Raw genomic sequence first — 12,806 nt, 5'->3', positions numbered from 1 at the left:
GGAGAGGTATTACCAGTTCCCCGTGAGGGGGTATGTCCTGCCTACACTGATGGAGCCCTTTCCGCTTGCTATCGGGGAGTGCCATCCTCCCCGCTGCCAGCTGGCCTGCCTCCCACTGGCATCAGGTCCTGCTGAGCTGAGCAGGGCGCCGTGCCTGCACCATGGAGCAGCTCATACCAACCAGGTGGCGATGATGCTCTTCCTCGCCACTGGCCGGCAGCTTCCCACGGGCCCACGTTGGGAGGGAAAGGAAACCCTCCAGCAGCCACTTCGCCTGGGGCTGTTCTGGGGCCGCGCCACTCTGGCTCTGTTTGTTTTGAGGCTTTAAGGAGTTCAGTTTCTTGCTGGGGCTGTAGGAGATGGCTTGGTCATCAACCCAAGGGCCCTGCCCTGGGGCTACCTGAGGATTTGGCCCCCACCTGCCACCCCCATCTCTCTCTGTAAATGCTCTTTGGCTGTGATGTTTGCAGCCTCGGCACATTGCAGCTGAGGCCTGGATGGGGGCTGCCCTCCGGGTCCTGCTATCATGTCCTCTCCATCACCCAGAGGGGCTTTGGCCCCGGGGACTTGAGCCGTTTCTTTGCTATGACTGTATCCCAAGCAGGGGACTTGGCTATGATACCACAGCCTCCTGAGCCCATTACGGCACAGCGCAAACTTACGGTCGAACTGGGTCCAGTCTGGCTACAGTGGTCATGCAAAGGTGAGCCCTTTGCAAACTGCTGGTGCAGGGGGGAGAGAGAGGGATGCTTAGGTGGGCTGAAGTCGCCTGCTGGACCTCAGCCCATATTGACACTGATAGATCCTGCCTCCCTGCTCTTTGGGGTGTGCCAGGAATCGGGGGTGGGTGAGTAGCCCAGCAGCTGTGGATTATCATTTGTGGCTGGAGGAGGTCCCTGAGGGGGGGCTCTAAAATGTCTGTGTGTGCACATGCACGTGTTGGACCAGGAGCAGAGGCCCAAAGCAGCCAGGCGTTGCTTGGAGAGGAGCAGCCCAAATAAAACATTAAACGGAGATTCCCCCTTGCCTTGTGCACTGGCCGACCCTGCTGCCTCCTCCGACGTGACAGATGCCGGGTGTGCGGGGTGTGTGTGTGGGCGGTTTGGCAGGGGGGCTCTGTCGGACCACTCCCACCCCGCTGGCTGTTTCCCACATGCTGATCCGATCGAGATCAAAGTGCCTTGTCGGGCTGTGGCACACGGGGGTTCCCAGGTTTCACCCAGCCCGGAGAGGGAAAGGAGCGGGCTGCCGCTGGCGCTGCCCTGGTGTGAGAGGCCGCCGGGCCCCATGCACGGCTGCCCTTTCTGCGGCGAGGCTCTGCAGCACGGTGCCGGGCTCGGGATTACAGGCAGGAGGTGGGGGATCTTGTACCGGGTGTCAGAGTGGGAGGGAAGAGCGCGCGGCCTGGGCCTGACGCTGTTCTGCTCCGCGTGAGAAGCAAAAGGGACAATTGGGTGCTGTGGTCTTGGCATTGTGCCCTGAGTGTTTTGCCTGCTGGAGCATGGGCCTCTGTCCGTGTGCTGGGTGGATGCAGGGCTGAATAGGCAGCATTGCCTCTGTGGAGGAGAGGGACTCTGCAGAGCCCACCAAAGTCAAGGGAAAGCCAGGAGGGCCTGACTCAGGAGCTCTGAGTGCTTGGGGTGGAAAGCCCTTCTTTGTACCCTACCCAGGTGAACAGGTCAGTGCAATGCTTGCCTTGGGGCTGGGGTGTGAACTGGATTAGGAAAGGGATTCATGGTGCAGAGGACATCCAAGGTTGCTCGATTTTCCTCAGCACCAGCACTGACCCCAAGACTCTCAGCTGCCTTTTCTTTCCCTTTAGCTGCCCCTTGGTTTTCCGAACGCCCAGGGGATGTGTCTGCTGAGATGGGGATGAGCGTTACTCTGCCATGTCGTGCTGAAGGACGTCCTCGTCCCCGGGTTACGTGGTCCAGACGGGATGGGAAACCGATTGCTATCCAGCTTGGTCAGCTCCCCAGTTCCAGCCCCTCGGGCCTGGATCGGCTCTTTATGGAAAGTAAGAGAAGCAGGACCCTTGGGCACCATTTCTGCATGTGTATCCATGTGTCTGCCAGTGCAGCAGTGCTTCTTATACAGGCATCACACATGTATTTAGCCGGAGCACACAGGCACGTATTTCTTAGTGTTGATGGTTTGGCCTGTTCTTACCTATTTACATTTCATACCATTTTAATAATTGTGTATGAATACAGTGACCCCAAGCACCTTGGCTTGTACACCGTTGTAGCCAGCTCTGGCCTGGCTGGTATTTGCCAGCTGCTGGTTCTGAATTTCTCCTGCCTTGCACATCCCATGCAAAGAGTGCAAGATGTCACGGGTCGGGTCTGGTCTGGTAGCAGGTAAAGGCACTTTGCCCTGCTTTGGACAGATGTGAATGACAACACAAGACAAGCCAGAACTGTTTTTAACTATGCCCCAGACCTCCTGGCTGAGCCCCTCCATGCTGCCTGCTCAGCGCTTTCCTTCTGGTTTGCCTCAGGTGTCTCTCTGGATGACCAGGCCACCTACGTCTGCGAAGCAGAGAATGCATTTGGGAAGATCCAAGCCGAGGTCAAGCTCACGGTCACTGGACACGGTTTACACTCTTTTTCTCTTGTTGGGTGTATTGATGGGCGGCTGTCTTGCGACTTAGCTGAGACAAACTGGGATTTGGGGCATGATTCTGTGGGGCAATTTCCGTAATGCCGGGAACACCATCATGCCCTGGGGGCAATTCTTTCTCCACCATTAGCTACCTGGACTTCCTGAGCTACGTGTTGCAGAGGTCCTCCCCTGAGCTGGGGTTTAACCCTTGATGTTCTTTGATCTTTGGGATCATTCTGTTAAAGGATGAGCTTGAGCCACAAAGCCTAAACACATGGGGAAGGTGGATGCCAATCCCTCTCAGCTTTGGGCTGAACCAGATCCCCAAATTGGGGCTCTTGGGGTGGGGAAAGGGTAAGACTGAGATCTAGACTTCATGGGTCTGGCCCATGTCTGCCTGTAAGGTGGTACAGTAAGCTCTGTCAGCGTGCACTGATGCTTCTCTTCTAAGCAGGGGTCGAGCTGGGACCTTCAGTACCCAAGGAGATAAGGCTCTGTTTCTTGAGCTAAAATAATGATGCCTTTAGTTTTAAGGAGGCTGGCTTTAGCTAAGTGGGGCACAACTGCATATACAGAGCCATTATACTTCATGGTCGCAGGATTTAGGCATGCCTTGCCCCTGTGCTCAGGGGAGCGCCGAGGGGGTACCACACGTAACTGAGATCAGTAGTTTAGCATAGGGGGGACCAGGTCATTCATGCACGTGTGCGTGTGCACACAGCCACGGTTCCTCCTGGCAGTGAGCAGTGGGTCTGATGTGAGCAGGGACTTGGTGCTGGTTTGTCTGAGCTGGGAATCTGGAGGAGTCCTTTGTTATGGAGATTAATTTATCAAACAGGCTAAGGAGCAGGGGAACTGTTCCCTTGGGCTTTTCCAGCTGGTTTGTCCCCAGGTAATGTTGCCTTTTCTCTCTTCGTCTCTCTCTAGTTGCTCCTGAAATAGCAGTAGGTTCCCCTGTGATCCATGCCCTGGAAGGTCACCCCGTCTCACTGCCATGTGTGATCCTTGTTGGGAAGCCTCTTCCCGACCGCCAGTGGCTAAAAGACGGGCAGCCTGTGAGTCCTTGGTCTTCTCCATCTGAATTGCCTGGGTTGGGGCAGGGAGGGGGAACAAAGCTGAGTAACCCAAAGAGCAGCAGAGTCCCTGTGCGCGGGAGGTGATGTGGGCCACGCAGCAGGTGTCATGTCAATGCGATCTGCTATTCAGTCATCCAGCATGCAGCCATCAGCTACCTGAACAGCTCTCGGGGTGGCCCATGACAGAACAAGGAGCAGTGGTCTTAAGTTGTAGCACGGGAAGTTTAGGTTAGATATTAAGAAAAGCTTTCAGAGTAGGTGGGTAGTGAAGCACTGGGGCAGGTTACCCAGAGAGGTGGTGGACTCTCCATCCTTGGAGGTTTTTAAGACCCGGATAGACAAAGTCTTGGCTGAGATGATCTAGTGGGAGATGGTCCTGCTTTGAACAGGGGTTTAGACCAGATGTGACCTCCTGAGGTGCCTTCCAACCCGCATTTTCTATGATCTCTTTTACAACTGCGGGCTCCAAGGGAAAGGCAGGGAAGGGCTATAAGATTACCCAAGCCTTCCCCAGATGTGAGCACTCCCCTTTGCTGAGAGAACGTGCAGCATCAGATACCCCTGACCTTCAGCCTTTGCTTTCCCTTTCTTAACTGCATGCCCCCACGACTTGTTCTGCCCCCCTCTGGCACTAAGTAGTTCTCCTCCTTCCTCCGTGGCGGGCGCCGAGCTGTGGAGCTGCTGGGATGTTGCTCTTCATCATCACTGACCCAAACCCCACTCCTTGCCCCATTTCCCTAATCCTTTCTGTTAATGGCCCCACTCTTCTCTGCACTTCCTCCAGTGTCATTAGGAGCTGGTGCAAATTGCCCAGCTCTGCTGATACTGCTGGAGTGACACCAGCGTTCACCACGTAAGGAAGATCTGGCCAGAGGTATTTTCCGATGTGGAAGAGCAGGCGGGCGATGCTCGCCAAGCTGACGGCCCACCCTGAGGTGAGGTTTTTGCCCTCTCGCAGGTAACTCTGAGCAGCCCCTGGTCTGTGCGTGCAGACGGTAGCTTCCACATAGACCAGGTTTCCCAGGAGGACTCTGGGAAATACACCTGTGAGGTCACGAACGCCGTGGGGTCCCACCGTCAGAACGTGTCTCTCAGCGTCCGCGGTGAGTGGGTTCAGTCTGGGGTGAAGCGTTGCTCCCGGGGCTGCCGTGATACCGATGCAGCTGCGGAGGTTGTGCATGCAGGCGAGCACGGGGCAGCTGGTGGCTGCGGTGCCTTTGGGGCCAGGTAGGGGTTTGCACCAAGCCGGAGGAGCAGTTCCTCTGTCTCCAAGCAGGAAAATTCTGCTCCGGTGAAGCTGGCTTTCCCTAGAGGTGCCAGTCCCCAGAGCAATGTGTTGGTCACAAAGGAGGAGAGGAGCGTTTCTGCTGCCCAGCAGCCTCGGGCTGGCATAACTAGTTTGGACAAGGGAAATTCAGTTCAGGATGCATGCCGGTCAGGATGCATGCCGTCCAGACAGGCTGCAGACCCACACTTGAAACCTGCCAGCTGCAGCCCCAAGAAGCTAAAAAATGCAGAGGGGGCAGGCTGGGCTTTTCAACCAGGCCTTGGGGCTGCAGCTCCCGAGAGCAGAGGGTGGCATTTTGGTACTTCTGGCCAGATTTTTTGGAAGAGCCCTGGAAGCTCAGGACCCAGGCTGTGTTCAGCATGTGGCCCCTCACCTCTGCTTCAGGAAGTATCAAGCAATGAGACAGGTGCTTGTGTTGCCCGCAGTGCCCCCCAGCATTGAGCCTGGTCCAGGTTTCTATACCACCAATGAAGGAGTGGCTGTTACTCTGCAGTGCAATTCCAGCGGTGTTCCTGGTCCCACCGTTGTCTGGACAAAGGTATGTTGGGGGGGGTCTGCTGTCAAAGGCAAGGGGAGCATGGAAAAGCTGTCTCTGTCTTGCAGGTAAATTTTGTGCAGGACTCCCAGCCCTCTTGCTGCAATCAGGGTCTTGCCTTTGCTGGGAGACGGCATAGCACTGTCAGGCCATGGGTGGGCTGCCTCATGTTAGCTCACGTGATGCTAACTGCTTTGTGCGGAGAGGGGCTTGCATGTGCAACACTGGTGGGGATTACCCACAGGTCCCCGCGGTGTGCTGAGTCATGGTGGAGCCCAGTGTAGTTTTCCAGGGTTGTCAAAAGCCAGAGAGATTGGCTGGGAGTCAGAAGACAGGGTAGATATGCACCTTTGTAGACTAACCCAGTAAGATGCATATATATGCTTGACTCCTTGGGCGTTGGGGCTCCCAGGTGTTGCAGTAACAGCTGCTTGGAAAGAATCAGCAAAGAGAAGGATGGCAAGCAACTTCTCCCTTGCATTTCTCCCCTGCTCAGCATCTCCACCTGGGGATGCCTAGCTGCTTTATTCTGCTTTTATTTCAAAGGAAATGGAGCCCATCTCCTCCCAGAGCCCCCACCACCGTGTCGGCCACGACGGAAGCCTCCTCATCTCGCTGCCCTCTGCCAGGGACTCGGGGGTCTACGTCTGCACAGCGACCAACCTGGTGGGCTCCTCCAGCCAGGAAGTCCAGCTATCTGTCAATAGTGAGTCTCACAGCTGCGTGAAAACCTCTCCGGGTGGCGGGGCACTCGCTTTGCTAGTGAGCAGAAGGGATGCCAGGACAACAATCTCCAGGAAAGCTGATAGGAAAAGGGAGACTCTTCTCTGGTCTCACCCCTTTCCCAAGCCCTCTTACTCCTGGACAGCGGGAGTCAGGCCCCTCACGTGTAATGGGTGTCCCCTTCCCTTCCCCACTGGCTTCTGAGCTGCTCTAAGGAGCCAAGTGCAAACCTTGTCTAGCCACAGGGCGATGCTGCAGCCTGGGACTCCTGCTGCTTCGTTTGGGAAGTGTCCAGCTGGGACAGTGTAGCCCAGCGGGGAGGGCATGGGGCCAGGATTCGAGAGGCTGGGTGCCTTTATGACCTGTGTGAATTCTGCATGGCGGCAGCTGTTGCTTGCAGCTGAGGGCCTGATCTTGGTTAGGGCTGCAGCAATAGCAGAAGTAATACGGGGGATGCTTGCTTAGAGCACGCTGCTGGGCAGGGTTGTGAAGAAGCAGCTCCTTGAATGCCCACCTTGTGCCGGTGCTGAATGAACTGAGCTGGGGAAGCAGCCAAGAGCTTCCCAGCTCGGTGACCCCCATCTCCTTTTCCTCTCTCCATCCTGCCTATTTAGCCAAGCCCAGTATTAGCGTTAACCGATCCCAGGAGTCAACCGGGCCAGTAAGAGTCCTAGCCGTGGTTGGGCAGGAGATGACGCTGCCGTGTGAAGTTCAAGGGTATCCCCCGCCGCTGGTCATGTGGACGCAGGGATCCCAGCCACTGCCTCTCCTCACAGCGAGGTAAGGAGCTGGCTCCGCGCTGCTTTACAAGGTAGAGAGTGAGGGGAGTCCAGCGTGGTTGCGGCTTGTTGTGGGTAGCCCTGCTCCATAGGACATGGTGTAGCTTCCACGAGATGAGCCATGTCCAGCCCTTGGTGTGAGCCTGATTGCAGTGCAGCTAGACTTGGGATGGGTTTGGCTTAGATACTATTGCCCTGGAAGAACATGAAGTGTAGCGGGCCCTTTCAGTAGACCCTTTCCTAGTGCCTGAGTTGCCCTCCTGGTCCGTGAGGGGGTCAGATCTAACTGATCATTCATCAGCGTTTCATGGGAGCGGGGTGTGTCTCGTGTTCAGAGCTGGAGAAGTAGGAGTTGTGGCAATGCTTTCGCCCACAGTATGGCATTGGGCAAGTCATTTCCCCTGGATGTGCCTCAGTTTCCCTATCTGTAAAATCAGGATGAGGGTCCCTCTTGCACCAGGGTGGACAACAGACATCGCTTAGTGTTCGCAGACCGCTGGAGACCCATGCGGATCTGGCCGAAGGCCCGTAACTGCAGCAGCTGGCTCTGACCAGTGACGCAGGACGCTGCGAATGGGAAGGTCCCACCAGCCCCAGTTCTGTGCACGAGGAATGGCTTTCCTTGCTGGCAGCTGTGATTAACTGCACCTCTCCGGGGAAGCCTCTACCCCAGCACAATGAAACGCACCAGAATGATATCAGCCGCTGGCAGGACCCTTGAAAGAGATCAGAGCGAGCACTGAGCTTCATCCCCGTCAGCCCTTCATGCAAACAGCTGTCGGGAAGGAACATCTGCTCTCAGACCAAAGCATGCCCCCCACCCCCCATGCATATGGGGGCTTAGTTTGCAAGCTTGGGTGTAGTGGGGGAGGGGTGGGCCTTTCATGTCCTGCTCCCCTGTCCCCAGCACATCTGGCTTTCCGTGCATTCTTGGCTGTCTTGGTCACTTGTTAAGGTAGGAAACAAAAGAAAAAGCCAAGAATATTTCTGGAGTAAGACAAGATTTGGAAAGACGTTGAGTGATGTGTTCTGAATGCAGCAAGCCCCACCTCGGCGGGAGAGGAGAAGGCATGCCAAGAGCCTGCGAAAGCGCCTCTTGCTGATGCTAAGCAGTGTCATGGAGACAGGTCTATGGTGTGCCTCATCTGTGCTAAACATATTTTATGGCCCTCTGTTGGGACTGAATTAATGTGAGGTTGCCTTCTGGCCAAGTGGCCTTGGAAAGCCTCCTTCGCGCCCTGCCTAGGTCACTCCCATTCCTTGGTGCTGTTTTTCTTCTGTTTATCCACTTGGCTCTGTCACAGAGCAGAGGGGAAATGTGCTGTCCCCGGCTGTGGTTCCCAACTGCTTTCCATAGGCCCTTGTCTGGTCAAGCCGGGATAACTTTGTAAAGTCCTGAGCACGCAGTTACCACGCACCCGCAGATAACAGAGCCGGAGCCTTATCACCCAGCTGCCCCTTAGTAGCTGTTCCTTTGCTGAACTAGCAGCAGAGGATCCCTGAATTTTATGTTGCCCAAGTTTTGCTATTTGCTGTGGGATAAGGGCGAGTGCAGAGATGGCTACTGTGAGGCAGGGGACATTGCGACTCCTGGTCATTGCAGGGCCAGGGGTAACTGGCTCAGGGAACTGTGGACCGCCCGGGCTCATAACCCCGCTTCTACCTGCCTTGATTCTTCGCCTGTCCCATAGGGTCACTGGCCCTAGTTTGGGAACTGTCGCTGTGAAGACTAAACAGGCAGATGAGCGCTGTGGACACCATTTGAAGGGGGTTACCCACCAGCCTTGGGGTCCCGGTGGGGTGGATGAGCCCCCAGCTAGAGCTCCTGTTGACTTCCATGACACCGTGTCCCCTGCCCGTTCGCTGACCTGGTTCTGCTTCGGAAAATGCAAAACGAGCTGGGCGTGTGTCGACCTCAATTGCGAAAAGGCCAGGCCAGGGTTTTTTTTCTCTTGGCAATAGCTCTGGACCAAGTAGAGGCCTGGGTGTGTGGGCCCAAGTCCTTTGGAATAAGCAGGAGGAGGATTTGGATTCCTGTCTGGAATTTATTTGTCTGAGCTCACCTAGCCGCGAGGGGCACGGCGGTCAAGGAGCAGCCACGCAGCGAGGCGTGCGGGGGAGAAGGGGGAAGCGGGCACCCATGGTGTCTTTTGCCTTAGATACTTAGGTGAGCCCAAGACTGTAGTCTCCAACAGACTTTAATGCCTCTACCTTCACAGCCCGTCTGGGAGGGCGAGCTGTGCTATCAGCCCCGTTGCACAGATGGAGACCTGCAGCACAAGGGGCAAGAAGAGAATCAAGGTCTTGTGAGTGCTGAGCTAGCCCCCTGGGCCGTGCTTTGGGCGGTCAGTGTTGGTGCCTGGCTGCCGAGCAAAGCCCCGCAGCCCCTGTGGCATCCTCTGTGCAGGCGTCAGCGAGCCTGAGCCCTGCATTCCTCACGCCCACCCTCACCCCCACGCGTTTCCCAGTCCTTTATTCTGGTTTCCCTTCCCAGCTTTGCAGCTGGCCTGAAGTTTTATACTGGGCCAAACCAACGTCCTGGTTCCCAGCTTTGTAGCTGGGGCCGACTTTGATAATGCTCAAATGATTTTCTTATCCAGCTGACAGCCACGCTATTACATGTATGTTGGGGAATCTCCACATGGACAGTTGCCTTTCTCCAGGGGGAGGAGATGGCGCGGTCGGGGGGCGTAGGAGGAGAGGTTGGAGGGTCAGGGAGAAAGCTCAATGTAAAGAAAAATGCAGGGCCGACGAGCTTCGTACAAAGGGAACGTCCTCTGAAATGCTTCCTGCTCTGGCCTGTGCCCTGGGGAGCTGCCAGCCGTCTGGCTGTGCAGGGGCTAGAATAACTGTGGGCTATTTACCTGGCTGGCTGCGAGACGCTGTTTGGGCTTTGGGTAGTTAAGAGGACTGCTAGCACCAGGCTGATTTAGTCCTGTCTCCTGCATGGCTGGGCAGACTGTCTCCCTCCTCTCTGTGTCTCCCTGGGTAGTATCTTATGTCTTACACAGTAATCTTTGCAGGCAGGAATTCCAAGGGTGATGAATTGCCACTGTCAGGTCAAGTACTTCCCTTCCCTGCTCCATAAAACAAACAGCATCAACCCAGGTTTTTAAGGCCCATGTTCCTCCTGTTGTCATTCCCCCCCCCCATTAAGTTAATGATACTAATGACAGAATTCATCCCTGCTGTATCTGCACTTTCTTCAATGAGATGATTTAGCTCTGGCATCCTATACGTTATGCCAGCTGCTATTGAAATGCAGCCACTGCTGGGGTGGAGCGCAGTAGCTGAGGTTAAAGCAGCCCTAGGAACTTGTGCTGTCACTATTTCATGGTGGAAAACACCTTGATTTAACCTCTTCTCCCAAGGGACCTTTTCCCCTGCCTTTTCTGCCCCATCTCATCGTTGCCCTCAGTTCCCCAGTCCGGGGGACAGCTGCCTCTCATCATTTGCATGGGTCACTTATGGGAGCCCGCAGTGGGGCGTTTGCGGATGTGGGCTGGGATGATATCATGTCTGTAGGAACCTGGACCAAGCCGGGTCAGCTGGTGGCAAGTGTGTGGTCAGCTCCAGCTGCAAAAGCTGATCTCTGTGGACTGCTCCGCCACCATCAAGGGTGACCTTCAAAACGACCTTCAGCCCCCTGGCAGCTCTGCAGCGATGTCTCATTCTCCCGTCTCGGGTGGAACTTTCCTCCTGCCTCATTCGTGAAATTTTCCTACCAGAGAAAATAGCTTCTTGGATCTCCTGCTACCAGGGCCCTGTCTCCTTGTCTCTGGCACACCAGCACGCTCCATATACTAGCAGAGTTGCCTTCATTTTCTGTCTTCATGCTACAGGCTGGGGCTTTGTGGAAGGATTCAGAGCCACTACGGCTGAGTTACCTTGCTGGCTCTGGGCAGGTTACAGCTGGGTGGGCCTGTTTGTTCCTGAGCAAGGGGTAAGACGCGGCAGTCTGCAGGGAAGAGCCCTGATTGGGAAGGCTGGGGTTCCCAGTTGGTTGCTCCTCCAGGCTGGAGATAGCTCATGGTCTATGTATGCGTGTGATCTTCTGAGTGGTGTAAGAGCTGTGCCTCTTCACACCATCATGGGCTTTGAGCCCCTTGGGACAGAAGCTGTGTGCGGGCCGTCCTGATGGTGGTCTTCAAGAAATGTCTTGCTGGTGCTGTCGCTCGCTGCCCTTAGATAGCGATGGGACATAGGGGGCTCCTCGGCTTGAGGTTTTTTTCTGATAAAATATCCCCTGGTTCTGAGCTGCTGAGCAGCTCTGTCTTCTCTGGATCCTCCCCCACCATACAAGCTGCTCCCTGTGATTATTTATGTTGCTGGGCTGCTAAAAGAGAACAGCAGAGATAAAAACACGGCTGTCCTCCTAGCTCTTGAAGGTTTTCCTGAAGGCTGGCCTGTCCTCTCTCCATCTAGGTACAGCATCCTCCCTTCAGGCTCCCTCCGGCTGGCTGAGCCCAGGGTGACTGATGAAGGCCTTTATACTTGCACTGCTACAAACCCAGCCGGGAATGCCTCCCTGAGCTACCACCTGGAAGTCCAAGGTACCTGTAGCAGCAGAGCTCTGCCTGACCCATCTCGGGGGCTGAAAAGTTTCTTGCGATGAGGGGGTGGAAAGTTTTAGCAAAGGGGATCTCCCTGCCAGCAGGGAGGGCGAGACAGTTGCATTTCCACAGCAGGATTGATGCGTCCTAACTATAAATATCCAGTAAGGAACAGGCATCCTTTGAGGAGTCCAGAAGAGGCTGCTCCTGGTCAAACCCAGAGCTAGTTATCCCCTACTGCATCTTGGCTCGAAAGCCTCTCATCCCAGGGGCTGAATCTTCTCCCGAGCCCACGAGGCGTGAGGCTTCTTGCAAGTTGGCTTTCCCAGCTCGAATGCATGTCTCCAAAAACACACTGGTTGCACAATGCACAAACATTTTGCCTTGGAAAAAATGCTGCTTTCATGCAGAATGCCTGCGCTGTCAGATATCCCCGTGTGGCATAGAAATAAAGAAAAAAGGACTGCCACCAAATGGGACCCAGGCTTATGTCTAGAGGGTGTTCCAATTTCTCTCCTGACCGAATGGTTTAATAGTGTTCAGAGCCGAGAACAAGGGCTCGGGACTCCTGGCTTCTGTTTCTGGCCTCACCACTAAATCACCAAGTGACCCGTGGTGTGAAATTTCTCCTTGGTGTTGCCAGTGGTGTTAAAGATGCTGGTGCCCACGCGGAGACCAGGTGTCAATGAATGTAAGGACTTGAGGCACAGCCGATGGCTGCTTGCACTGCTTCCCATTGCTGTTCTCTTTTCTTAGCGTAAAGCCTTTTCGTTCCAGTGCCTCCTCGGGTCCTCCCAGCCCCCAAGCTTTTGAGGGTGCTGTCAGGCCGCACGCTGGACCTGCCATGTGTGGCTCATGGTGACCCCGTGCCCACGCTCAGTTGGTTCAAGGATGGACGTTCCCTGAGGGTAGGTGACCGGGATTTCCTGGCGGGACCTGACGGGACGCTCAAATTTGCGGATGTGCGGGTCTCGGATGCCGGGCGATACCGTTGCATTGCGGCCAGCGGCGCCGGGGAAGATGCCATTGAGTTCACAGTGGAAGTGATGGGTGAGTGCTGGCCCAGGGTCTTGGCACCTTGGTGAATGTATTGATAACGTTCAGCATGACGGTGGACAGCAGGGATTGAATGACGGCCCTTCGCAGCTTAGGCTGCTGTTTTGACAGCCCAACAATCCTACCGGCAAAGCTTGCGACAGGGTGTAGTGGGTACTGAGCAGGACATGGAGCCCACCACAGCCGGTGGGT

The 12,806-nt window shown here is 55.5% G+C and overlaps 1 protein-coding gene across 1 annotated transcript in view; it reads left to right on the top strand.

Moving 5' to 3' along the window:
• HMCN2 (hemicentin 2) overlaps positions 1-12,806 on the top strand; it is an 82,335-nt gene that overhangs the window by 17,219 nt on the left and 52,310 nt on the right. Inside the window, exons 16-24 of the mRNA XM_090022229.1 lie at positions 1,823-2,017; positions 2,501-2,596; positions 3,532-3,659; positions 4,639-4,783; positions 5,394-5,506; positions 6,050-6,209; positions 6,841-7,006; positions 11,431-11,558; positions 12,336-12,608. Coding sequence (XP_089878355.1) covers positions 1,823-2,017; positions 2,501-2,596; positions 3,532-3,659; positions 4,639-4,783; positions 5,394-5,506; positions 6,050-6,209; positions 6,841-7,006; positions 11,431-11,558; positions 12,336-12,608 — 1,404 coding nt within the window. The remainder of the gene's footprint in view (positions 1-1,822; positions 2,018-2,500; positions 2,597-3,531; positions 3,660-4,638; positions 4,784-5,393; positions 5,507-6,049; positions 6,210-6,840; positions 7,007-11,430; positions 11,559-12,335; positions 12,609-12,806) is intronic.

This window comes from Crocodylus siamensis, chromosome 11, assembly GCF_052110815.1.
Source record: "Crocodylus siamensis isolate JL-2025a chromosome 11, ASM5211081v1, whole genome shotgun sequence".
Lineage (NCBI taxonomy): Eukaryota > Metazoa > Chordata > Crocodylia > Crocodylidae > Crocodylus > Crocodylus siamensis.
Note: the sequence above shows the minus strand (reverse complement) of the source record. Positions and strands in the feature narration are given on the sequence as shown.